The sequence below is a fragment of the Ambystoma mexicanum genome, chromosome 4p (assembly GCF_040938575.1).
Source record: "Ambystoma mexicanum isolate Mex_15411 chromosome 4p, UKY_AmexF1_1, whole genome shotgun sequence".
In the NCBI taxonomy this organism is placed as follows: Eukaryota; Metazoa; Chordata; class Amphibia; order Caudata; family Ambystomatidae; genus Ambystoma; species Ambystoma mexicanum.
Genome location: NC_090927.1, coordinates 557,588,617 through 557,616,194, shown reverse-complemented (window position 1 = coordinate 557,616,194; position 27,578 = coordinate 557,588,617). Strand labels below are relative to the sequence as shown.

The following is a 27,578-nucleotide window of genomic DNA, read 5'->3' as shown; positions in this document are numbered from 1 at the left end:
GTGGTATATTATGCTTACTGTTGTGAAGGGGTTCTTGCCAAGAGATACTTGCCCATGTGTGAAGCTAGTAAGCTTACAGTTGTTGTTGGTACTATTTACATTGTACCAATAAAGCTTTAGTATCAAATATTGGCCATGTGAGTTTATTTGTATGTTGGACCGATATTGTATTCTAGGATGCAAGGAATGTCAGCGTTGACTTTCTTTGCATCGAAGTTAACTATAAATGGACCATTGTGTGTTTGCAGATGTAAAACTGCTATGTAACTCAAACCTTTGTTAAAGACTGTGATGCCAGTGTCAATCAATGCGTGATATAGGGTTAGACCTTGTGATTTGTGAATAGTGACAGCATATGCAAGAGATAGAGATATTTGTTCTCTGCATACATACACGTCTTTGATAAGAAGTAAACATGCTATTGTGCTGCCCATTGTTTTCACTTCTGCAAGTTTGTCAAAGTGGATGTGGACAAAGTGAATGTTCGTGTTATGTGGACATGTTTGGAAGCCAACAACTGTACGAGTTGCTCCATTGACTAAGCCTTGTTCTGCATCAAGGTTACATTTTAAAATTACTCTGCATTTAAGACAGAGTTAATACTTTTTCTAATAGAGTGGTGTGGTAGATAGATTTGTGTAAGCTATTTAGTTATGTGTTTGCTTGTTGATACATAGGGAGTGTCATACCTTGCACTTCGAGATTGTCTGTGGTGCTGATTTGCAGTATGGGGTGTTTTTTCGTTTTTCAAAATGATATTGTTGAATTCACTACAGCTTGCAAGGGTTGGAATTACGGATGTGTATTATATATGTTGTTGAGTAAATTGTCCATGACATCAGGAGCAGATTTGTTTTACCCATATTGCTCATGGATTGGTCTAGTATTTAGAATGTATTTTGCATCTTTAGTAAGCAGACCAGTTCTAGTGCTTTTTAAAATGTTAGCATAGGTGAAATCTGCAGACTGATGCATGTTTTGAGTTGGTTCTCTGAAGCACAACTGTTGCCAGAGATTTCCATTTCCAATGTTGCAGAGTGTCTTATGGCATTGTTTGTGTCCTAATGTTTTGAAAATAGGTTGATATTTTACTGTGTTATCGGTAGGAGTTCTCCAAAAACCATATTGTGTTTTCCCCTGAGGTTGGAAACCATGCTTACTTCATCTATCTTTCATTTGTTTCACAATTCTGCATACTTCAGTAGCAGCTTCTGCTGATAATTTGTGGTATTGTAATTTGCTTTGGTTTCTACTTGGAGGAGCAGTAGTCGGTGTAAAGTTACACCTCCTGTGTTACAGGCAGCTAAACCTATGGGGCTTATTATAACAGCTGAAAGGTTGCCATTTGTTAAGTCTTGTACACATTTTCTGATTATATTAATTATTAAGTTTTGCCAGATTCAACTTCACCACTTACATACAGGAGCAGGGGTTTATAATTTTTACAACTGCAACTTTTAGTTTCATGTTTCATTTCATTTAGAATGAGTGGTTCTCCAAGTGCTTACTGGTTTCCATGTAAGGGAAAGTTGACTGCCCCTGGGAAGGCTGACTGCCCTCAGCAGTGCCTTTATATAATAGAGCTTTAATTTCTTTGTGTTGGTGTTCATTGTCCAACATGTCTATGTACTGTTTGACATTCACATACTGTTTTCATTTGCTTCAAATGCAGCTTCAAATGAGTCATAGTCACCTTACAATTCCTCTTCTTTTTTACAAGGTTTAAAAAGTTGCAGTAGGGTCATGCAATACATGTATCTATGTTGTGGATATTTAACTGATAACATTATATGATTAATTAGGCTGGGTTTGGTAAGATTCACCAGGCTACCTTTGCAAGTTGAGTCTGAATATTTGCCAGTTGTCTCACCTGGCGTGACATTGGTTTTGTAGGAGTAGTTTTGGGCTATGTCTTACAGGCACATGTTTTCCAAAGCACCACTACTGTTTGGGTAGCATGTGTCAATTAAATTGTCTTTTTTAATGTCATGGCTGTTGGGATCATTGGTGGCTATTGTGTTTATCTCTTGGTAGGATTTTAATACTCTTTTTTGGGAAGGTTTCACCAGACTGCCATGTAAGGATTTACCTGTTAAACGGTCTAAGTAATGTTCTCACAGTCCATAATGGTAGCAGACTGGACAGGAGTCCATGTTTGTAAAATAAATATTTGACTTTTGTCTTTCATTTTCACATAGTGATTGAGGAATTATTATAAATTATTATAAATATTTGAAGGATTGTTGGTGTCCGTTACACATTGGGCTTCATGACCATTTCTACACTGGGCGGTTTGTTTGGGCGAAAGGAAAATTTGCTTCGAAGTTTGTTGGGGACTTTTTTTTCTATAATGGTATGTTTTGCCATAATGGTGTCTCCTACCATTTCATACCTTCAACCATTACTATCTCTGGCAATTGGATTTGTTTTTGTGTTCTTGTTTATAAACCTTTTCATTGAAATATGGTTCTATGCTGCGTATGTGAATCCATTGACCTTCGCAGAAGTGTGAAAAGGTATCTATATTGACACTGAGCATGTTTAAAAGTACTTTTTGTAATGCATTGATCAATTTAGTTAGTGGTTTCATTCTGTTTAAAATGAATATAAACAACATTCTCTTTAGTAGAAATGCACTTTCCATTTGAGCTTTGAGGATTAGTCTTCTGTGGTTGTTTTTAAGGATAGATTGTGACTTTTCAATTGTCTTTATAAGATTGTGAAGAACTCTACATTTTTTGTAAATTTAATTTTTTGGAATGCTTAACTGTGGCGACATTAACATTGGTAGATATAGTGTTAGGTTCATTAGTAAGCCTGCTTTTGTTTGTATTTGTTTTTTTTTTCAAGCAGGCCCTTACTTTCTTTAATGGTGGCTTGTTTTGTTTTGTTGAGTGAGGTAACTAGTTGTTTTATTTTAATGTTTGCTATACATTGTTATAGAGGTGAATGACTATATGGCTTGATGTTATTCTTATTTGCTCTATTTTGTTTTTGTTATCTATGGAGTGTTTTTTAGAAGGCATTCTGTTGTGTCTGTTTGTGCTTGAAAGTTGTGGAATGTATTTGCATGTATTGTGCATGGGTGTGTGGGTATGATTGTAGAGATTAATAGAGTGCTGAGAGATTGTGTAGGTAAATGATATGTGTTAGTGGGAAGGTTGTAAAAGTAAGAGTCTGTACATGTGTGATGGGCTTGGCTTAGTGAATAAGGGAATGGTGGTGTGATTGAATAAGTGGGCCAATATGATGTTTTGAAAAAACAGGTGGTTTTATAACAGTGGTGTTTAGATGGGAATACAAAGAGTGTGAATGTTGCAATACAATGAGTAATAATGAAATAAATGTTGTTTATTCAAAAATAACACTCTAGGCTAATATACAGTTAAAGTACATTGTTACAATTAGGCATATATACATGCTATATTAATGTACTTACTTTGTAAGATGTGGAGTGTTTTTTTTTTTTTTCGGTAGCTGTTTTCAGCAAACTTCTTCTTTCCTGTAATTGTAAAAGAAAGTTAGTGGGTATATGTGGTAATGGTCAAGTTCTTTTATTAACAGAGGTTGTGATTTATGAAGGTAGGAGGAGTTGTTGGGAAATAGAGTTAATAAAGTTGTGTTATGGGTCGTGTACTAATGTATGTTAAGTATGTTGTAAGAACAATTGGAGTAGGAGTAGTGTTGTTTGGGACATTAGAAGGATCAGGGCAAAAATGGGTGTGAGAACAATGTGCATGCTTAGGTTATTTTAGTGCTGCATATTCTAATGAAAGAAGTGCTGTGTTTGTGGTGCAGTATATTTGTAATGTGTTGCAGTGTTTTTAAGGAATCAGGACACTGTGGCCAGTGGTAATGCAAGGGTGGATTGTTGTTGCAGCAGTTTTTGGTGTCCTAGAGTAGAGTTTGGGAAAGAAGAGTACTTTATATGTAAGGTGAAGTGCTGTATATAGACACTTTGGTGGTATGGACATGTGTTTGAGCAGGTGGAGAATGGTGGCAGTGTAAGGGATGTGACGAGCGACGTTGGAAAATTTGACATTTATTTGGAATTGAAAATGGAAAATACTGAGCGTTTAAAAAAATTTCATTTTAGGAGCATTTTCATAAAAGTTAGAACATACATATGGGCATTTATAGAAACACTATGTTTAAATTCTTTGTAAAAGAAAAGAAAAGCAGATGGAAAAGATTTGTAGAAGATTTTTAAGTGGAAGTGTGTGGAAGTTTAATATGTGGCAGTACATATATGCTTGCCAATATGAGTCTTGGTGTTGGTCTTTGTCTCGGCAGCCCTGTGATGTTCGCGGACATCAAAGATGTTCGGTGGCATCCTTGTTTATTTGTGCATTATAGGGTTGGTGAAAAGTAGTTTTTAGATGGCTTGTAACTCTGGCGACACTCATTGAAACAAACTGCTTGTAATTTTCGAAGTCCATTCTAGACCTGATTCTGAATGGTTTTGGAAAGTGTGGTGCGGTCAAGAGGGAACAAAATTAGAGGGTGGTCCCAACATATTGTAAAGACTTATAAATAGTGTGCCATTGGAAATATCTGCACAAAAGTTTGCAAAAAGATTTTGGATCTAGATATATGTCTTTGAAAAGTTTGGTGGGATTTTGTCAAGAGGGGGCAAAATTAAAAGGCGGGTCTCGAAATATTGTAAAGTCTTATAAATGTGGTGCCATTTGACAAATCTTCACACAAGTTTGAAAAAAGATGTTAGCTCTAGATATAAATGTTTTTGCACAGTTTGGTGGGTTTTTGTGGGGGCTAAATTAGAGGGGGGTTGGCGTATCAACTTTTTTAGATGCCTTATAAATTTGTTGCCATTTGACGAATGTGGACAAAAGTTTTCAGAAAAATTAGAGACAATCCTTCAATGCTTGTGCAATGGTTTAATGGATTTGGTCAAGTGGGTGCTTAGTATGTATGTACATTTTGACACTTTTAACAAAATAAAACATGGCCAGATTTCCAGCAAGTCAGGCTCGCAGCCTGATAAGAAAGTAAACTGAGTTCCCATCGGATTGATACTACTGAGGTCGCGTTTGGGAGGCCGAGAACCGTTCTCCAGAATAGGGCTTCCAGTCTCAGCCAAGTTCCAGTTGGTATGTCGCAAACATTTCACAGAGACATTTGAATATGCGGCTTCATCTCGCAGGACCACTCTGCTACTTTGTATCCTTGTCTTTCAACAATTGTTCTCTTCCTTTGCATTTTATCAGCACATGCGCAACCTTCAACTTTCAAATTAGTCACTTTCACTTTAACATCAATGAGACTTTTGTTTCCCTCAATAACTCACCTGCTATTTTAATTAGATTTCTTTCATCTCTTTCCTGCAGCTCAAGGCTGTTACCAGCCCCTCTTCTGCTCCTCCCCAACTTTGCCGTTCACCCATGAGGGTTGCAGGCCACTTTCTGGCAATTTGAAGGTTTCTTTCCTCTGCACGCTCGGCTTTGCTCTTCGAATGCTCACAACCTCCCGAAAGCATGGAAATCTTGCCTGACTTTCACTTGATCCTCTCCACTGTTGATCAGCACATTGGCCTTCCACCTTCAACCCAGCCTTGCTCAAAGAGTGCCTGTGCGCGCCACCTTTTATCGTCACAGGGAGTGCTAATAAGTGGCAGGTGTACATTGTTAGAGCTATGCGCCTGACTCTGCCTGGCCTCATTACAGGGACAGGGCCAATGCAAGTCAGGGGAGGTAATCTCTCTAATCTCATTCCTCATCTTCCTTGGTGCAGTCCTTTTGTCAAGACAAAGTGGTGAGGAATTATGAGGGTTGTAGTTTCCCATAAAATATGCAGGGATAGGGGTTCCATTGGTTTTGGAAAAAGGCGAATACCATTTCTCACCATTGGATGCTTCTCCCCCACTCCCACTACACATTTAATTGTACAAGCAAGCTAGTTTGTTGTACCAACATGTACTCACAGTGGTGAACTTTGTATGTTTCTGAATGGAGGAATCACATCTCAAAGGGGACAGATTTCACAACGCTGAACACGTATTGAAAAAGGGTATATTCAGTGGTGTGACTTGCATATAAAAATGTGCCATTCACCCATTGCAAGATTGCATATTTCGATTTGTACTTAAGTATGTGATTGAAATGCGGCTAGGTATGTGAAAACAATTGGGAAATATATTAGCAGGATTTTTGACAAATATTTCTATATGGGAATTCTTAAATGGAGCCTGTTCTCTGTCTAAACAAATTACCTGTGAATGCTAATGTTACGTTACTGGGGCACCACAGTACATTTTCTATATATGATGTCAGAAGCTTGGGCCTGTTAGGTAAGATTTCCACAGAGCTGGAAAATCTTCCTTCACTGGTTCAACTCCAGAACATTTTGCTTTTCTAGTGGGATATTTTTCATTAATACATCAGTGAGTGGGAAACTTTTTCCACACTCACCTAATCTTTAAGTCTTTCTATGGGTGTCATTTTTAAGACTCTCCATAGTGTCGTTTTAAAGTTATCATGTCTAATAACTTATTGGCAATAAGTGCCTGTTGTTGCTGAGTTGCCTTGGGGGCTCCCCATTTAACTTTCTTGTGCTAACCTTGAGTGAACTACAGTGCCCAAGGGTAGAAAGGATCTTTGGATCCCTTTTACATTTTATTCTGTGAAACCAGCAAACCCCACCTTATGTGGAGTGCTGGTGAGATACAATGTATCCCCTTTAACATTCAAACGGTAACAATTCTGTTATAGTGACAAGCTTACCTTTAATGGCTGTTGGCAGTGATACCTTTTACTAATTTAGTGCACCTTTACCGTGGGCTGTAATCACAGCTGCAGTAAATGCACCTAAGAGTGCTCATTTTACCAAAATGGCCTGTTTCTTCTTTTTTACCATGTTAGTGTTTCTTGTTGTTTCTTTTTCCTTCCCCTGACATCCAGGGTGGGAAATTCCTTTGTTTGAGTTTTGTTTTTGGGGGGAGTCCCCTGGACACCCCGCCCAGGCTCCAGCCAGTCTGTAAGCACAGGAAGTGGGGGAGGAGTACAAAACTTCCCCCTCCTTTGTCTTATGCCTTCCTTCAACTGGGACAAATCCCAGTGGGGGGCTGGCTGTCCTGATTGGACAACCAGACGCCCCTTTCTTCTAAAATGCAGGGAGAGAATGCAGAGGTTGTGCTGTAGTTCCTGATAAATACTGGAAACCTGGAAGTTGAAGTCATGTCGACCACTGCAACAGAAAACTGAAGAGGATGAGGAAGGAAAAGTGGTGGGAATTATTTCCAGCGACCGGAGAGCCTGCTGTGTAACCGGAGCCTGCTGTAGCCCTTCCTTCCAATTGACTGGGGTCTCCGAAAACAATGACCTGAACCCAGACCCTAGTGATACCCACTAGACTCAAGAAGATCTGCATTTTGAGCCATCCCACGGGTTGCTGCGACCTTGCGTGCTTGCAATACCTCAATACCCTGGGACCTTCAGCCACTGTGCGGTGCATGGTCTTCTGAATTCTGAATCTCGTTGAAACTTCGTGGGCATCCTGGTGCATCTCCAGAGACACTAATCCAGTCCAAATAGTCCCATCACAAGAGTGCTGGACCTTTTAAACGACGAGAATTCAACTGCAATTGTCTGCCTTCTTCTGTGCTCCTTGAAAAGGTGCCAAACTGGCAGAACCGCATTCAGCCATGAGAGAAATCTTGCCTAGAGCCTTCTTCATTGATCCCTACTGCAAAGTCTCTTCTGAGGTCTTGTGTTCAGTCTCAAGGACAAGACATCCACTGTCCACTGACCGGGTATTTGGCTGCAGTCGCTGAAGTTCTCCTGTTGCAATCTCTTCTTCATTGCTGAGGTACTGTGTTGGCTTGGGTATATACTTACCTTAAGCCTGTTGGGATTTCTGTGTAGTCCTGGGGTGTTTTCTGTGATTGGGAGGTCCCTCATCCAGTGCACCCAATCCCACTGCTAGAATCCTGCGGGGGCGTCTTCTGTGAGGCCCCTGGACCGTCTTCTAACCCTAGAAGTAAAGTACTCACCTGTTTCCCAGTTTTCCTAAGGAAACTGTGACTTTTGCTTCTAAAGAACTTATTCTAACACTGCCTGTTGGTCACTAGTCCTAGTGACCCCCCTTCTGCCACTGAGAACACTCATGCTCCAAGATGAAGGGAAAGAGTTTGAAGGGATTGTGACATCTGCCTAGAAAATAAATCAAGTGTTTTACTTACTTTTAAATAGTTGGTGGCTAACTGTAATTCTAAGAGTGAACAGTTACAAAGGTTCGTACTGATCTTGAATGTGTGATGCACTATTCTTAAAAGTATGGTTAACATCTTTTCTTCCTTAGCCACTGTTTTGCCAGTCTAAAAGAAAGTAGATGTAAATGTATTTTACTCTCCTGTGATTAGGTAGTGCCTCTTTACAAAAGTAATGTGTTGGTTTCACCACATTATTCCTGTAGGGTAATTGTATGAGTGTCTTCCAACTGTTGGTATCACCAGGTTAGTCCTGTTAGGATAAACTGTATGACTGTCCCCCAACTGGGTCTTGCTTCCCCTGACTTGCTGCTAGCCTGTCCTTAATAAGTCTACATTAGGTTGTTGCCTACATAGAATAACTATTCAGTAAAGTGTGACATTGGGTTTTACTTTCTCCTTCATTGTGAAGTTAAAGTATGTGGGTTTTACTTACCTTGTGTTAGCTGTGTGCCATCCAAAACAAGTTACCATAGTTATTGCCTACCTCAATCTGGGGTTCCCTGATTTCCAAAGCATCTGTAATTGTATAGTACTTCATTAGGTTTCTACTGCACCCAGAATAAGTGTTTCACTATTCACCAAAAAGTATATTATCCAGTTGAATGTTTATGTGATTTTTCCAAGAGTCACTGTACAGCTGGAAGGGTCTACTGCCCTTGTATTACCAAAAGTAATCTGAAAGTAACCATTGCTTGTTTACTCCCAAAGAATAGGCTTGACCTATACTAAATGTGTATAACAAGGTTTTGACTTCCCTAGAACTACTGTTAGGTGTTCCAAATAAGGTCTATACTTGGGTCTGTGTACTTTCATGTATAGTGCTGTATTTTATATTGTGATTTCATATAATGTGTTAGTACTTACAAAACCCCTAGATTTATCTGGGCCTACCTGTATTTAAATAAATCCTTTATTCTTACAATACATAGTGTTTCAGTGTTTCTTTGGATCATTTCTATTACAATTTCACTTGTACTGTATCTACTGCCCTCTCTCCCTCCTAAAATAAGCCTGGCTGCTCTGCCTACACTGCCATGTACTCAGGTGGTACAGTCTTATACTAAGAGTGGAGTTGTGTACTGCCTCAGTTGAATGGTTTTGAAGAAGTGGGTAGTACTTCAGAAAAACTGTCCTAACAGGGCCATAGACTACTTTTTGCTGCAGTTACTATGGTATCGCTCAACCGAATCTGGGAGATTTTCAGATTATGGACTCATCCTGTTCTGAGTTTAATCTCAACACTTTAGATGGATTATCATGCATTTTGTTTTTGAAGAATTGTATGCTATATTCAGTCTTGAAAATGTTTTTAAAAAATTGTATACAAAAAATGTGATATGTTTAATATAAAATATTCCTTTTTTTAATAGTGTTACCCAGTCACACCTGTGGAAACCCAGGAGAAATACCAAAAGGAATTCTTCATGGAACGCGATTTAACATCGGAGACAAAATTCGATATAGCTGTGTCTCAAGCTACATCATGGAGGGTCATGCTACATTGACATGCATTGTTAGTCCTGGGAATGGTGCATCATGGGATTTTCCAGCTCCTTTTTGCAGAGGTAAATACACAGTAACTGTTTCATTTATTAGATGATTGTGTACACAACTGTTCATACAACCATTGTTCAATATGACACATCAAATGAAAAATACATTTTTTTGGCAGGAGATTTTTTATATGTGAAAGAACTACATTGCTTTCTGGCTACCTGATGTGATGAGAGTTTCTTCTACAAAAAAAGAAAATTGTTCCAAGTTAATTTCGGTGCTCAAATGTACAATTGTGAGTACCTTTGACATGCAAATATGAAAATATCTAAAACTTTAGCAAAGTACATTTAATGGATTCACAATGGTTCATGATAATGGGCCTCATTACAGGTCGGGCGGTCTGGAAATAACAGTGGCGGTAAACGGCCTGGCGGGTTTACCACCGCCCGCCTGCAGGTGGACGAGGAAACACCGACACCATCACGAGATGGTGCCGGTGTTTTCCCGATCCCCATTCCCATTGAGTCCCATAGGACTCAATGGGAATGGGGATTTACACCATTCCGCCTCCGGAATTCCCGGGACACCGGGGTTGTAATTCCCCGGTAATTCCGGGAATCACGGAGGCAGAATGGTAATATGAGTCTGGCGGTAACCAGGCAGTTTTACTGCCTTGGTTACCGCCGGACTCGTATTGAGGCCCAATGACCTTGGTAATGACAACAGATTTCACTTTTTAAGACTTGTGAAATGAGAGTTGACCAGAATAAGATCAGGTAGGTCACTTAATTGTGCATTCAACCAGGGAGGTATGTGCTTAGATTCAGCTGTGGACACATTTCAAAAGCTTGGCATATACTCTCACACAGTGAAATTGGCCAAACAGCAATAGGCTTTTGATGGCGCTCTATAGGAGAAAGTGATAAACATTCTTAGATGTTCAGTTATGCCACCACACATAGAAGACCTGTTCCTTTTCTTCAGCAAATAATGATCCAGATACGAGGACCAGATTCTCAAAAAAAAGTCCAAATTAAAGGAGCACAGATAATGAGCCTCATTACAAGCCTGCCGGTCCGGAAATAACAGTGCCGGTAAACCCACCGCCACCGTTGTTTCCCGACCAGCAGATTACGGGTTCTGCAAGCGGATGGTGTCACTGCTGCCAGGTCTGACCTGGCAGGAGTAACGCCACCCGCCTGCAGATGGAGATGGAAAAACCAGCACCATTATAGAGGGAACCAGTGTTTACGTTGTCCCCATCCCCATGGAGTCCTTGGACTCCATGGGAATGGGGATTAACGGAATTCTACCTCCAGAATTACCGGGTCACCAAGGGTTGTAATGCCCCTGTGATTCTGGCAATCACGGAGGCAGTAATTCACTACAAGTCCGGCGGCAGCCTGCCGGTCTTTCCAGCACGGCTACCAACAGACTCGTAATGAAGCCCCATGAGTTTTCTTCATTTGCTTTGATTGCTGAAATGCTCAGGCAGCTTATTCTCAAAGGTAACCCCACCATGTGAGGAGGGGCTGGACAATAGCACAAAACCCTATGTAAACCGTGACTGTCACACAAAAAAAACAAAAACAAAAAATCATAAGAGAGTACAATTGTACACACATTTAGTCCAACTGGCTGCTAATATCATCTTTGCCTGGATCTGGACAAGAATGTCTATGATGTGATAAACAGCAGAGAAAGATATTCCAACACTGGGACACTTGACATGTTTTCCCACTCAGTGTTTAGATATATGACACGCCCATTCAATGACGTTTGTGCAGTCATACACACTGAACAGCACACTAGCCATGCTTTTGACAGAAGGGACAATAGGTTTAGGTTCAGTGAGCCTCTCTTGTCAGATCGGAGCCTAGACCTATATCTGGCAGGAAGGTAGTAGGGGACAACTGATTTGGCCAGAACTAAAACCAAATATATTTTGGGTAGTTCGGTTCAACTTTTAGAACTGTTCTGCAGGACAAGTTGGTGTCCCCCGAGAGCTTTAGAATTGGGGCCATGAGAGGGAGGGCATGCTACTTGAATTGCTTGCTTGCCTTAAAACACGATACACTGGGGCCTGGAAGACCGCTGCATGGCACTGGGGTATGTTAAAAGCACTTTTATTTTCAGCGCTCTTAGGCAGGAAATAACAAGTTGGAAACCTTTCTTTGGGTGTTGGGTGGTGGTGGTGAGAGTCTGTGTGAGCAGTGTGAATGAAACGTTGTAATTTGCACCAACAAAGAAGACCCTTTGAAATTGTGCATGTCACCACATATTTGGACTGGTGACCTGCACAATTTCTCTAGTCCCCGTTGGGAAACACAAATACTCCTAAGAAAGAGTGCAGGGTAGAGAAGACCCTTTGCCTGCCTCAGCACAAAAAATGATTCTCGAGTTAGGCATAGTGTCTACCTACATAAGCCTCCTTCAAATGTCTCTAGCTACTCCCCTGCAATGTTTATGCTTAAGCCATATAACTGCACCACAATTAGACATACCTCTTTCTACACGCGTGTGGTGTAAAACACGATGGGGGTCATTATAAGTTAGGCGGTAGCCGTACCAGTAAATGCCGGCACGTCTTCTGCCGGAGTAATTTTCTAATGGGCACGCGACAATGGGGATGTACCGGGGCATTACGGCCCCGCCGGACCTGGTAATTCCCATTCGGCAAGTGCCGGTAAACATTACTCCCCATTCCCATTTGAGTCCCAAAGGACCCAAATGGGAATGTGGAGGCCGGTAGCACCGGCACTGTTATTAACGGTGCCGGTCCTACTGTGTAGGTCTGCTCGTGGGTGCCGTTCTGGCCGGCAAGACAGAACTGCCGGGATGAAAGGCACCCGCGAGTAGACCTCGTAGTTTGCCGGTCCGGTAACAATGGTACCAGCAAGCTTACTGGTACCGTTGTTACCAGACCGGCAACCTTGTAATGAGGCCCAATGACAGCATCAGTGTCAGAGCCCCAATGTAAAAGGGGTTGTCGATTTGTGCAGTCATCAAACCAATATAAATACAACACAGCCTATTGTATCCAAATTAAAGATGGGTGTGGACGGACATATCTAAAACTTTTGATGAATGCACACACCTGCTTAACTTATTTGCACTAGCATATCTATTGCTGAAGTGACAGTAGGAGCCCAAACGTCAAGACATCTCCTGGAGTATTTTGGATTGCGGGCTGAAAAATTTATGTAATTTATTTTTTAATTTAAACATGTTTATAGAATTATGTGAGGAATTGTACATGACTAATCAACTAATTTAAGTTGATGTTTAGAGTGTGCTTGGGGGGAAATGGAGGCGCAGCATACTATCCACTCAAAACATATGGGAGTACACATTCACCAAGAAATGATCAAATGTCTACCCTTTGCTTATGATTTACTTAGCGTGGAAAGGAGACCTATTTTTGTTTGCATTGCCCCGACTGATCATATTCGTTAATTGTTTTCGGGGGGGCCTGAGTAAGGAGGAGCACGCTCCAAACAGCACATCTGCATATGCACTGGGGCAGCTCATCCTGAGCCCCTCATGATTTGCAGAACTTCTATTGACGCAGCACAACCTGGGCAAGGTGTATAACATGCTGTAGTCAACAGAGCAAAACGTCGGTAATATTTCTACCCTGCATGTTTAGAGGTTTGTGCTGATAATAACTCGACGTTAATCCTGTAATTAACTACTGCTATTAGCAATGCAGTGCACACACCCTCTGGGCACACCATGTATGTATCGTGGCTGCAAAGTGAACCAGACCTCTGTTGCTAGGAAAAACGTTTGTGTTGATGATTTTGAGTTGTGGAACATTTCAGCAGGGGACATGATCTGAAGTGAAGCTCTTACTTTAGCTTGCAATCCATGTGCCGACTCCAAGTGTAGACCCTTCTGAATCGCACTATCCAATAGAATAGGTTATTTGACTTTGTTCATTCTCAGTTGATTGGCCAGCACACTTTTGGCAAACAGTTTTAAATCCTGGCAGTTTCAACTCACATCTGTTTATGACCAATAAAATAAGGATGTATTTTTGGGCACATTATAACATCTTGTTGAGACCTCTACAGGCAATTCAAGTTGTGTTGGGTTTGTTAGGTTTGTTAACGACATGGTCAGTACATCAACAGTTATATACTCGCTCACTGGACATATATTTAGAATATTCTCGGTCTCTTATTTAGCAAGCATGCAAAGTTCTTACAACTTACCGTCTCTCTCTCTCTCTCACTCACTCACTCTTGTCCATCCTCTCTCCACATTGATGTATTATTTCCTTGATTTACCTTAAAAGATTATGTAAAATGTAAAACAAAAGCATGTGTTGAACGTATGAAAGTAAAACAAAAAAAATAATGTCAGATTGTCAAATGTAGTATGCCAAAAAAACATATTTCGCTATTTGTATATTTGTACAATCCATGCACTGCACTTGCATGTCAAACTTTGCTGTCAAATCATTTTCCTCAAGTTAAGTGTACACAATTTGATGGAATGTTCGTGCAGTTCTAAAATTCCCACCGAAAACATGTTCAGATAACCTGAAAATAATATGTAAAATACAAAGATTGTATTTTGCATTAACTTTCATAGACTGAGTGTATTTTATGATATCAATAGCTCCATGAACAATCTCCGAAAAGTGAATATGTTTGCATTTGTTAGTCTTAAATTAGCTCTGTGGAAGGGGGAGCCAGCCAATAAGGTGGCAAGGACTGCGGGCTTGTACCTGACGGCAATTTGAAAGTGATGCGCTCCTTCATGGGGAGCCAGTGTGCTTCTCTTCCGGCTTTGGAGATGTGTTCTTTTTTTGCAATATAGGGCTGCTCTAAAAGCATTGTTCTCCTTCATGGGGAGCCAGTGTGCTTCTCTTCCGGCTTTGGAGATGTGTTCTTTTTTTGCAATATAGGGCTGCTCTAAAAGCATTGTTTTGTATGACTTGAAGTTTGTGGATATTTCCAGCGGAGGTGCTTGTGAATAAGACATTGCAATAGTCCATTTTTGAGCCAATGATTGCACGAGCAATGGTAAGGCAATTATCTTTGGAGAGAAAGGGTCTGGCAGCATGAGGACATTGGTGGCGTAGGCTGCTTAGGGGGCAATAGCGCTTACTTGTTTAGTCATAGTGAGTGAGGCATCATGATAGACTCCTAGAGTCTTTACCAAGTTTGAGACAGGGATTGTGCAGTTGTCGATCTTGAAGCCGGTGTATTGATTATTGAGTGCCATAAGGTCATTCGGAGTGCCAACCATCAGGATTTCTGTTTTGTCACTGTTGAGACAAAGGTGATTTGCTGCCATCCAAGCCTGAATTGTAACATAGATCTTGTTGAGGATGTTGGAGTCCTCTATGCAATTGGTAGAGAGTGGAATCAGGATTTGGGTATCATCAGCATAATTATTTATTAGCATTTTTAAAGCGCGCAGCAGCCCTTGGGCATTGTGGTGCTGTTACGGAAAATCTTCTTGCTGGTTACAGAGGATACTGAAAGCTTGGTGGTTTCAAATCAATCAGTAGCTACATTACAGACTCAATGGTTACATGTGATGAAGAAAACTTTGTTAGCCAGTGTGTGTTGGGTTGGAGCTAGTTGAAAAGAGTTCAACTCCCTTGGCATAGTTGGTGTAGGCTATGCTGAGGGAGTGTACGATGTTGAAGAGTGGCTTGGTAAAGATATTGTATAGGGGTGGGGCGATGCAAGATCCTTGGGGTACTCCACAAGTGATGGGAGAGGGTGAAGCATTAGCAGTCTCAGAGAAAACCCTGATGATCCTTCCTTCCAGGAAGGAGGCCATCCAGGCAGTAGCTGGTCGGGAGAAGTTGGCATGGGTGGTGAGGTGGTGACAGAGGATTTGGTGGTTGACCAAGTCAAATGCAGTAGTGAGGTCCCAGAGGAGGAGCATGGCAGAGTTGCCCTCATCCCTGATCATGTCAAGCTGTTTTTTAAGTCAAGAAGGGCAGATTTGGTGCCATGCCAGGGACAGAAGCCTGATTGGCACATCCCTAGGATTTTGTTGTCTTCCAGGAATTGCTGAACTTGCAGGTAGGCTGCACGGTCCAGGATTTTTAGTAAAAAGGGAACAGTTGTGATTGGCCTGTAGTTGAAGGGAATGGCTAGGTATAGAGAGATTTTCTTTTCAGGAGTGGAGGACCTCTGCTTCTTTGGGGCGAGCTCGAACAGTGCTTTTAGCGAAGGCTGCATTTATGAAGGCTGTGATGAGTTGGGCTAACAAGTGAGCACAATCTTTGATGAGGTATGCAGGGCATACATCACCTTTGCATTTTGAAGATTTCGAGCTTTTGATAAGCTGTAAACCTTCACTTTCTGAGATGTCTCTGAAGAAGAACTGAGTGGAGGAAGGAGTGGGGTGAGGAATGCATCTGTTGCCTATGGTTATAAAGTCTTTGTTGAATTTAGCCTGTTGCGCAAGGATTTTCATGTTCACGGTGTGAATTGTGTCTAAGAGTGCTGCTTGGATATCTGAACACCACGTTTCATCTTGGTGATGGTCGTGGGGGGAGGTGGGGCAGGAGATTCAAGTTCTCTGAAAATGGTGAACATTCCTTTAGTATAAGAATTAGCATTGCTGATTCTAACATTGATTCTAACTTTGTTTGTTGTAGCTAAGTTTATCGTTGTATCAAATGTTATCATATATTAAGCAGATCCTAGGAGGTTTGAAGCCATTTTGAGCAATTAGAAGCATTAGTAGCATTGTAGCCATGTTGTTCAGCTACTTTAGACACCGCCAGATTTCTTGTAAAAGTAGCTTTTATGTGCATAGTTATTTGTATTTTCAAATGTTTATATCCTTTTTTTAACTTTGTATCTTTTTATTTGCCTAAATTTAAATAGCAGCAAGCACACCACAATTCTATTAATAAATATATAGGCCAGTTAAACTACATTACCCAGGCGCCTTGGGATCGCTTGTGCGCCTTAATTTGCAAAACAGGTGCGAGAGCATTGGCGCAAGACCCCAAGTGGTCTGTGATGGTCCGTGAAGGGTCGGAAGAGAGCAAGCTGGTGAAATCCATTCTCTTCATGATGGGGATCACGGAAGTAATGGCTGCTATTGTGGCAGCTAGAACCATCTTCGAAAGCCACAAACCTGTATCAGACTTCAGAAAAACAGTAATTTTATGTAAAAGCGAAACAGATAGCCTTTTCCACAAACAAAGCGCCAATACATTGCTAGGAGCTAATTTGGAGGGAATAACAGATGGGTTTGTTGAGGTGCTTAGTGATCTGAGTAGTACTCTGTAGGGTACACCAGATTCAGAAAAAAATCAGATAGTCCCCCCTCTTCTAGGAGAGTCACCCCCTAATCAGGAGAACAATAAGAATCAAACTGGTGTTGCTCATAAAGTAAACAGTGAGGATGACACGAAAATGGGTGATTGCAAGCCTGTGTTCTCTTAATCAATACAAGATCAATGGTGAAGCACGCTGTTGAAATAGCAGATTATATAGTTAAGAAAGATCTGGTAATTTGGGCCTTGACAGAGACCTGGATGCATGAGGCGACAGGCCCATCAATGGCTCTTGCTATCCCTCAAGGTTATAATGTTTTATGTTCCAACAGGTATAATTGGGGTGGGGGTGTTGCAATTATATATAAAAAGAGGCTGCATGTATGGGAGCATGATATCCAAGGTCCTATTAGGTGCAAGACTGTATGTCTTAAAATCAGAAGCACACCTGTACTACAATGAACGTCCTGCTGATTTACCGGCCGGAAAATTCTGTGCCAGACTTTGTGGCACAACTGAATAGCCTGCTTTTGTCTCACCTCAAGGGACCGGCCAAATGGCTTATAATGGGAGACTTAAATCTCTGGAAGGACGACCCCAAAGATCGAGCAGCTAAGGAACATGTCAGATTTTTAAAAGCTTTGGGTTTCATACAACATATAGATAAGCCTACTCATTCCAAAGGTCATATATTGGACTGGGTATTTTCACTGAATTTCAAGATTAGCACTTCAGACATTTATTTGTGCCCCTGGTCGGACCATACTTTCATTGAATTTGGGTTGGCATCATGACCCAATGTAAGCATAAAAAACTTATACAAAACTGGATGAAGAGGGTTAATTTGGAATCCTAAAGAGCCTTTATACCAGCGACTCAGCAGGAAGATATGTCACCACCCCCTAACACAGAGGGCCTGATTGACTCCCTTTTGGACACTCTATCCAAAGCAATTGAAGTTATAGCTCCCCTTAAGAAAGGAAAGTCACCAATCACACCAAAAATAACTGATTTTCAGAGGAACTCACGACTCGTAAGAGTAGAAAAAATGAAAACTTTCTATCGTTGGAGAAGATCTAAGGAGGAAGAAGACAGGATAACTTATCTGGGAGCTGCCAACAGATTTAAACTTGAATTCATAAGTGCTAAGAAAGAATCATATGAAGCACATATTCAAAGTGCTCAACATTGACTCCAAGGAAATATTTTGGCAATTCTTAGAGAATTGGAGAAACCTGTTATTAAATATCAGGAGCTATTGATAAGGATCAGACGTGGTGCTCCCAGGTACAAGAAACAATGATAACTAAGACCAAAACAGCTAAAAACATCATTGAACAAACCTTGATTTCACAGCTCACATACCCTCTTAAGGTCCCACAGGAAAATGTACCCACTTTTCTGCAGTCTACAACCAAGTTCAATTTCAGGAGTATTTCAGAAGAAGAACTTTGTACCATTCTAGCCAAGCTTAAGCAGTCCAACTGTAAAGGGGATTATTTTCCAGCTATAGTTAATAAGGCCTGCTCTGAGCTTCTGATCAGTTCCATTGCAATGATTGTGAATGCTTCATTTAAAGAGGGTAGAGTTCCCACTAGACTGAAGGACTCTTGGATCACCCCCTTGCTTAAGAAGCCTGATCTTGACCCAAAAATTGGCACTAATTATCCGCCTTTCTTCAACTATCCCTTCATACTCAAGATCCTGGATAGAGTGGCATACAAACAACTCCTTTGCTACATATATGATCACTCTATCCTAATGAAGGTCAGTATTGTTTCTGTCCAGGTTTCAGCACCAAATCAGTGTTGCTTGAATTAAAATCCAACATGATGACGAATATAAATGACAGCAAAACAACGCTGCTGATGTCTTTGGACTTATCGGCCCCATTCAATTTGGTGGATTACCCTCTCCTTCTGGATAGACTGGAGAAGGTAGCAAACTTTAGTGAGCAAGCAACGGACTGGATGCAGTCTTTCCTAGGGATGAGCACCATGCAGGTCTGTAGTAAGCAAGCAGAAGGGGCCCCTGTTTTGGTTGGTTATGGTGTTCCGCAAGGTGCTTTGCTTTCCCGGCTTTTATATAAGCACTTTAGAGTCCCCTTCTTCCACATTTTAGAAGGAAAAAAGATCAGTTTTTCAAACTACGTGGGTGCTTTACAGTGCCTCATTCCTCTATCAGGCATCTATGAGAAGGATGGCATAGCAGTGTCAGAGGTATATGACCTCATACACGAGCGGACGGACATGAGTGGGATGGCGTTGAATCATGGCAAGACAGAGCTAATGATTATTGGCTCAAGAACCAGACTTGCTAAACTTGAATCAGAGTATAACTCACTTCGGACAGCGGATCCCGATGAAGGAAAAAATAAAAATCTTAGGAGTGATACTTGACTAGACTTTGAGCATGTCAGCCCAGGGTAACAGCCTGGTGTCAGCATCGGCCTATTATATCAGGCTGCTTTTGCACATCCGTCCTTTTCTATCTCAGAAAGGCAGCCAAAAAATCGCTCGAGCCATCATCTCCACTAAAATTGACTATTGCAGCTACCTCCTCATAGGAGTAGGTAAAATTGAACTCCCCAGACTCCAAGTGGTGCAGAATAGCAACATTAGAATGACCATGGGTCTACGTAAGTTCGCTCATGTGTCGGAGGTGTGAAGAAAACTGCATTGTTTACCTATTGCAGAGAGGATAGAGTTTAGGCTGCTCACCATCACCTATAAGTTTCTTAACATATCTTTTCCAGCTTATATTGCCAAAAGACAAAAAAATAAACTGGTGGTGCGCTCTCTGCACTCTAATGATGAATGAAACCTGCGCATTCCGAGAACATAACTGGAACTCGTTAGAAAGGGCGCCTTTTGGGCGATTGTCCCGTAAAATGGAATGTCCTGCCTTTATATCTGAGAAGCTGCCCAACTTGGGAGGTATGTAAGAAAAAACTTAAAAATCACTTATTGAAATAAGGATGAGTGCTCAGACTTTTTTAACCTAATTTTCTGCTACTTACTGTCTTCGGCACCCATATAACTCCGGGCCTCTCTGGTTGCACCTAATAAATAATGCAATGTAATGTAATGAATGAATTGGATTTATTTGTGATTATGGCTGATTTATAGTGTCTTGATATATTGGTAAATTAATTTTTCAGAGTGTCAGTGGGATCGTTCAGCCAAGTTAACTGGGCTTGTCATTTCTGGTTGTGCAGAATGAGAAAATCAGTTGTAAACCAAGAGTTGGAGTGTCTTACTGTTTTGGATTTTGTGAGGAACTAGAGGATTGAGGTGTATGTATCTGCAAGAGAGTTGGGGTTGGAGTAAAAAGGGGGCTGCAGGGCAGAGGTGTTAAGCATGGGCAACATGTTGGGCCTCATTACGAATCAGGCGTTAAGGGGTTAACGGTGCCGTAAACGGCGCCGACCCTTAACGCCTGATTCCGAGGTCCCTTTGCCCCATGGTGAGTTTAACGCCTGCTTTTTGCAGGCGTTAAAATCCATGGCGCTAAGGGACCATGGTTCTAATTACGCCACCGTAATTTACGGTGGCGAAATTAGCGCCTTCCCCACTCCCATTATCCCCAATGGGGAAGGGTAAAATGGGAAATGGGGATTTACCGCCCCATTCACCTTGGAATGGGGCGGTAAATCCACCATCCACCATGGTGTAAACATAGTTTACACCATGGTGGTAAGGGTACGACCCAGGCAGTAATTTACCACCTGGGTCGTAATGTAGTGAGCTTCCAGGAGCTATAAGTTGTTGCTGGTGATAATGGGTTGGGAATAGTGTTTGGTTTGGAGGGCTGTGGGATGGAGAAATGGATGATATGGTGGTCTGACCAGGGACAGGGTGTGATGATACTAGTGGAAATCTTGCAATTGTGGTCGGCAATCCAGTCTAGGGTATGTCCTTTTCTGTGGGTGGGGTTGGTAATGCGCTGGCAGAAGCCTAGGGTGTCGAGGGTTTCATGAAGTTATGCTGCTTGAGGGTCATTGGGGTCATGAAGGCCCAGGTTACGGTCTCCTAACAGAATAATTTTGGAGGAGGCTTTTAAATTGTCCTGGAGAATGTGAAGTATGTTGGACTCAACATTGAAAAGGAGGCAGATGTGGTGTAGGGTGATGGTGCATGTGGATGAAGGTGAGAATTGGAGAGATAGGAGGTCAGTGTTGCCCTTGGTGGAGGTACTACACCATCTTATCCAGAGGGATTTTTTTGCTATCAGTTCAATGCCACCTCCTCTAGAGGTGGCGCCGTCATTCCAGAAGAGAGTGTAGCCCATGGACAGGGCTAGGGATAGGGCGGGGCAGCAGGCCTCATGAAGCCAAGTCTCTGAGAGATAGATGTTTAGTGATCAAGTTGAAGAGCGAGCGTTGATGAGGGCGCAGGTCAGGCAGGGCAGAGTGACTGTAGTTGGGTCGAGTGGGCTTGAGTGGGCTTGAAACTGGGGGTGCCCTGTTTGGGAGAGGATTGGCAAGAGTGAAGGGCAGGCGGCTGGTTTTTGGGTGTGGGTTTGCTGGGAAGTCGGTTGTGAGTTGTGACTGTCTCCTCTCTTAAGTTGGGAGGAGGATTATGGTTAGGCAGTTCTTGGGTGTTGTAAAGAGGCTTTGTAAGTGAGTTGTTATGGGTGGCCTTTTGCTACCCACTGTAGGTGGGATGTTGGGAAGAAAAGGTCACCCGTGGACTCATCCCAGGTGTTAAGGTAGGATAGAGTGCAGTGATTGGCATTCGTGGGATTGTGTGCAACGTTGCAGATTGGTCAAGGATGCCATTGAAGGATGGTAGTATGGTAGTATTTATGTTTAGGCTAATGAAGTTTGTAGGAGTGAGAGGGCTATCAACTTGTATGTTGTTGATTTTAGGGCTGGTGCCCTGCCTGAGTTTCACGTTCCTAGTCTGCAAGGTTTGGGGAGTAGTTTGTGGAGGATTGCTTCCTGTGTGGGAACGTAGTCTAGCATTTTTGTGCGCTAAACTGGTGCCAGTAAGGGTCAACAAGCAGTGCATAGCGTGTGTGCAGGTGCTCCTGCAGTTCATGCAGGCTGCGTTTGAGCACAGAGGAGTAGTAGGGCTGCTTGTGAGGTCGAGGTGGCATCCCCCGCAGTGAGCACTGAAAAAGCGATAACTGTTGTTGGAGAGTTTGCAGGGGCCAAGGGGTAAACCTGATAGTGGCATGCGCTCCATTCTAGTGAGTCCTGGTGAGTGTGTTGTTAAGCGGGTGGCTAAAGCAGTTGTCTTTAAATTCCTATAAACTGTTTGAGGCCACTTCCTCTCCTGCGCATGCGAGCATGAGGATGATCCTGGGGGTTGTAGTTTGTGGAGCAGGGCAGTGATAGGTGTGGCCATTACCACCATTCAACCAGATTATGGTGTGCGAACAACACTGAATGATATGAACTCACATGTCACTCTTGCCATACACCTGATGCAACATTTTCAAGGGAAGAAGCTGGCATGGGCCCAAACATTGTTACCACTCTCATTCAAGGCATATGAATAGCAATGTATTTTTCTCTGACTGAATAATTGATGGATCAAGAAACTAAACAATGTCTTAGATCTATATAATGTGACATATGCTGAGCTCCAGGCACACTAACTCTTTGGTGAGCAATCTCGTGGGCCCTATGTCATGGCCAATAATCGGTGAAGAGTAAACAACTGCAGAAGTTGTAACCTTAGCCCGGCTCATAGTAGTGCCAGCAGGCAATAAGGGTCTGAAAGCTGGTATGTGCGAGTTACTAATTCCTTGATGCACAGTTTCCAGGCCTCATACCTGAGGTTCTAGAAACATGGGGCAAGTGCCTGCATCAGCCTGTTTGAGGAAGCCCCAGAAACACCATTGTCAGCTCTAAGAGTTGTGTACATTGAGCAATGGCACTTTGGTGCACAACTGGGTTCATTTGAGAGCTGATGTTGACTGCAGGGACACAAAGGGCAGATTTAAGGGCTGCGCCAGTCCCACATTCTACCTGTTCTGCACCAATAAGGGAGTATTGCTTGTTTGATCTTGTAATAAGTCAGGATCAGAGGACAGACAAGATGATATCTTGGTTGAAGTTTTCTTTATTTTGAACCTCTCAAACCCTTTTGAAAACTAAGCACACCCTAAACTTCCTTATGTCTATGTAGAAAGTGAAAAAAATAATAAAGTGCTTTAAAGATGCGTCTACTTCTCAACAAAGACACATAATATCACGTTCCCATTGTTATTTAACGTACAATTCTGTGTAAAATATCTTGTCTCAATCTGGCCAATTTGTGCTTGACTAGTGGGACCATAGTTTGCCGGTGACAGTATTGACACCCATGGCAGAAACCGTTTAACTGAAAAATGATGTTTCATCTGGCCTTACCGGTTCATAGCTACCGTTTCTCAATAAACCCTCCATATATGGGTCTTAGCCAAGGTTGGAATAACTTCTCATAGGGCCTCATTACGACCTTGGCGGAGGACCATGGCGCTATTTGCACCATGGTCCATGGCGCTAAGCTCCCAACTCCGCCATGGTGGATGGCGGACTTACCGCCCCATTCCGACCTTGGCGGGGCGGTAAGTCCCCAATCCCCATTTACCCTTCCCCATTCCCATTTTTGCCCCATAGGGCATAATGGGAGTGGGGAAGGCGTTACTTACGCCACCGTAAATTACGGTGGCGTAATTAACATCAAGGTCCCTTAGCGCCATGGATTTTAACACCTGCTAAAAGCAGGTGTTATATCCGCCATGGCGCTAAGGGATCTCGTACTCAGGCGGTAAGGGTCGGCGCTGTTTACGCTGCCGTAAACCCCTTACCGCCTGGGTCGTAATGAGGCCCATAATAGTGTTTTATGATAGTGGAGTAATGCAGTAATAGACGCTACATTAATGTGTTGTGGATCAGGGACCCAGTCATAGGTACAGTTGCTATTCTTTAGGTTGCTTTGTGAGCTATTTGGTTGTTGGTGTGGGTGGGCTTCTGCTGAAAAGTACGTTCTAGTTTGACAAAGGGGTGCATGGTAAATGAATGCTAAGTAACCAGTGTGTGCCTTCATTTTTGTGATTTTGCATTTGAAGTGCCGCGATTGTGTTTCTATATCAACGATATTAGTTTAATATTTTTGAAAGTCGAATTTGTTTTAATTGAATGTTTATTGCCAAGACACTGGGTTACCTCAGTGTATATCGATGATTTGTAGGTATCAAACAGCAAATAAATAGAACATGTCATCCTTATTATGGTCAGTTTCCTTTGGAAACGATGTATACCTTGTGATCAGTGGAACGATACAGATGTATATATTATTGATTGCAACATTTATGCGAATGCCTTAGTGTTCAATAGCATACCCCAGATGAGCCTCATGGTGTTTTTACAAAAAAAGTCTGAATTGCATGATTGTGTTTAGAGCAGAATGTGTACAGCATCAAACTAAGAGATGTCTTTCCAGCCCGCTTAACAAGTGTTTTTTGTTACCTGTTAATGGTGGAATAGATTTTGCTAAATTATATGGGAAAATGGGAGTGGGCTTACCCCCCTCTTGAGAGTTGTCTGAAGATTAGTGACAGGCACCTTGGCACTTTCCATTTAGTCTTTAAGGGTAATAATGATCATGACCTTTATTGTGTGTAATCCTGCAGACATTTTATGTATTCATTGATTTCACATGTTCACGCATTTATTTCAATTACGTTAGTGAGTACTTAGATATGTTGAAATATCCATAAACATCAGTGGAACATGTATGTGAAAAGTAGGATTGTTGTGATTTATAGTTTCTTCTATTAGGATGTTGAATGATCAGTTGGTTGCTATTGTGCAGTGAGCGTCACATGCAATATCATGTCAAGTGAAAAAAAACACCATGTTGCACTGTGCTCAGCAAACTAAGTAAATGCTGCCTGCCATGTACGCCTATTGAGCAGTGTTTACAATGGATTCCTATGGAAGCCACCTGCTATTTGATGGTGAAAAAAGCCGATGGATTCCATAGACATCCCCAGTATTTGCAAACCCGCGCTACCTTAAATGTGGGAGTATTTGCAAGGTGTAGAGGAAGGGCGATTCAGAATCATAACATGCAATCTGTACATCTTCTCTGCATGCAAATGTTTGAAAATTTGCTGTAACATAAATTAAATGCGTATAAGTCTTACACGAGACTCTTACATATTTAAATCATGTTGCAGCTCTATGAAAATGCACCCATTGTGCTAGTAAATGCATTTCTAGTATTGGTCAAACACTGACAAAACATATTTGCTTCCATTGGTCAGCTACTTTCTGGTGATATTGCTTATTTTTGTGGCAGACACAATAACAGAACTCTGCCCAGGTAGTCAGTAAGGTGATTACGTAGTGTCAACCAAGAAACCATCAACATGACCACAAATTGAGGACTATCTATGAAATTGAACCTTAACTGCTCATGATGGTTGTGCAGCTAAATGTACCATACAAATATGCTGTGTTTAGTAGCTCTGCCCTTCAGGGTCTTATACCAATGGACCATATGGATTTGGGTTTCCCTTGAATAACAAAGGGAGTGGTTTAATCTCTGGCACATATGTTTATTTGAAGGCCCAGAGTACAACAGTTTTATTGAAACATAATATTTAACACTGGGATTTAAAAGACTGAATGGGGCAGGGTAGGAGTAAAGTTAGGCATTAAGCCGTCTTGTACCTTCAAGCTAACTCATTTCCATGTGGACATTTTCTTGCAGCAGTGTATTGATTTGTTTTATATTATATCCAGTTTCTCTGATCTCGTATAATAGTGTGAAAATAGAAACAAAATATCGAGGCTGATTACCCCAAAAGGAAATACACCACACACAGGTTACAAAGGAACATAAAAAGTACTTTATTCTCTATCGAATTCAGTTACAGAACAGTGCAAATTCAGATAGCTAGCGACCCTCAGTACAACACAACGAACTCCAGTGCGGTTCAGTGTGTTCAGTGAGAGACTGTACATTAGAATGCATTCGTTATTTATACCTTTTGTGAGCGCTATGGCCAACCCCTCTTCGGGTTAATATTCTACTTTATACATCACCAATTCTAGGGTTTGTTGCGGAGTCTCAAATAACCGCATCTAACTGGTTTGTTCTTTGTTACATGTAACAATAAGTGTATGCATTAATTGTGTATTCTAAGTTTCGTATTGCAGGTCTTTTTAAACATTAATACAATATAGTAAAACAGATGTTCTTTGTTAAAAAAATTATCATAATATATACTCATGGATTGGTTTCATTGCGCGAATAATCCTTTTACACATGGGTCAACGTAGGATGAGGTCTCAGTTCATGACCTCAACAAGTAGCCTGTAGGCAGATTACACATTAGCGATGTACAGAGGTCAAGACAGCCATATTGTATTTTGCAATGACATCTTGACTTTCGAGCAGCTTGGCGTAGGCCAATATTAATATATTTATTACAGTAGGAGGAGCAATACACTTTTTATTCTGACAAACCCTCCTTTTGGCCTATGCCAAGTGCTAAAAACTATTTTGGGTTTCCTTACGAATAACTCCATGCATCAGTATCCATGTACCCTGAATCAATATCTGAAATATCTATTGCCATTAGGTCTTTTACCAATATATCTTTTAACACATATTCTTTGGAAGTTTTATCTGAGGCATACACCTCATGTCCTATCGAATTTATCGCTTGTGCACAACATCCCCCTAGCATCGAACACATACCAGGCAGACACTGAATACAGCAACAAAGGAACAACAGAACTCCTAAAATAGTTAATAAGACCGAAAGTACCTTCCATCCCCAAGATCGCAAGACGTCCCAGAACCAAGCGCTTAGGTCCCAGTTTCGCTCGGGAACATGCACTTCAGAACCAAGGACGTGCAGATTTTGTATTGCCTTGAAGATAGTTGGGGAGGAATCTGGTACGAAAACACAGCAAGCGGACCCCACTAATTTGCATACTCCACCACGCTCAGCTAGAATGACATCTAATGCCATTCGATTCTGGAGTGCTACTAATCTTATTGCTTTCTGCTCTAATGTCATATTGTAGAGTATATCTGTGGTCCGGTTGATGGTTCTCTCCAGTACTCTCGCTAGTTTTCTAATATCTTCTGAATTCGCTATCTGCCCCCAAAATGGCACAAATGATTTTGCTATATGTCCCAATACTTGTGCCGGGGTATCACCATTCTCATCCCGTCGTGGACGAGCCTTCGAAACTTCTTTAGTACTCGCTATGAACACCCCAGGTAACAGGATCCCTAAATAACAGGTTCCTTGCCAATCCCTGGGAAACCATGGAAACGCTATATTACCGCAAACAAAATAGACAGGTTCACCTACGTACAAAGGTCTGTCTTCCCCAGTCAAATTTGCAACGTTGGCACAACCTTTGAAATCTCCCATTGACCGAGTGCCATTCCTCTGTATGCAGAAAGAAACTAAATCGGGGCTATGGTTAACAGTGTAAAAAGGAGGCGTGGCATCCTTATTGCCTATCAGAGCCATTTTAAAGGAAATCAAAGATTGAAAGGGACGAGACAGTCTATCAGAAGGCCTAATAGAAGCAACATTTGGTCTACTCCTATTCGAAAAAAGAGAGCATCC

The 27,578-nt window shown here is 41.7% G+C and overlaps 1 protein-coding gene across 2 annotated transcripts in view; it reads left to right on the top strand.

Moving 5' to 3' along the window:
• CSMD1 (CUB and Sushi multiple domains 1) overlaps positions 1–27,578 on the top strand; it is a 5,442,057-nt gene that overhangs the window by 1,574,505 nt on the left and 3,839,974 nt on the right. For both annotated transcript variants that reach the window (XM_069606098.1, XM_069606099.1), the window contains exon 4: positions 9,598–9,792. In XM_069606098.1, the coding sequence (XP_069462199.1) occupies positions 9,598–9,792 (195 nt within the window). The remainder of the gene's footprint in view (positions 1–9,597; positions 9,793–27,578) is intronic.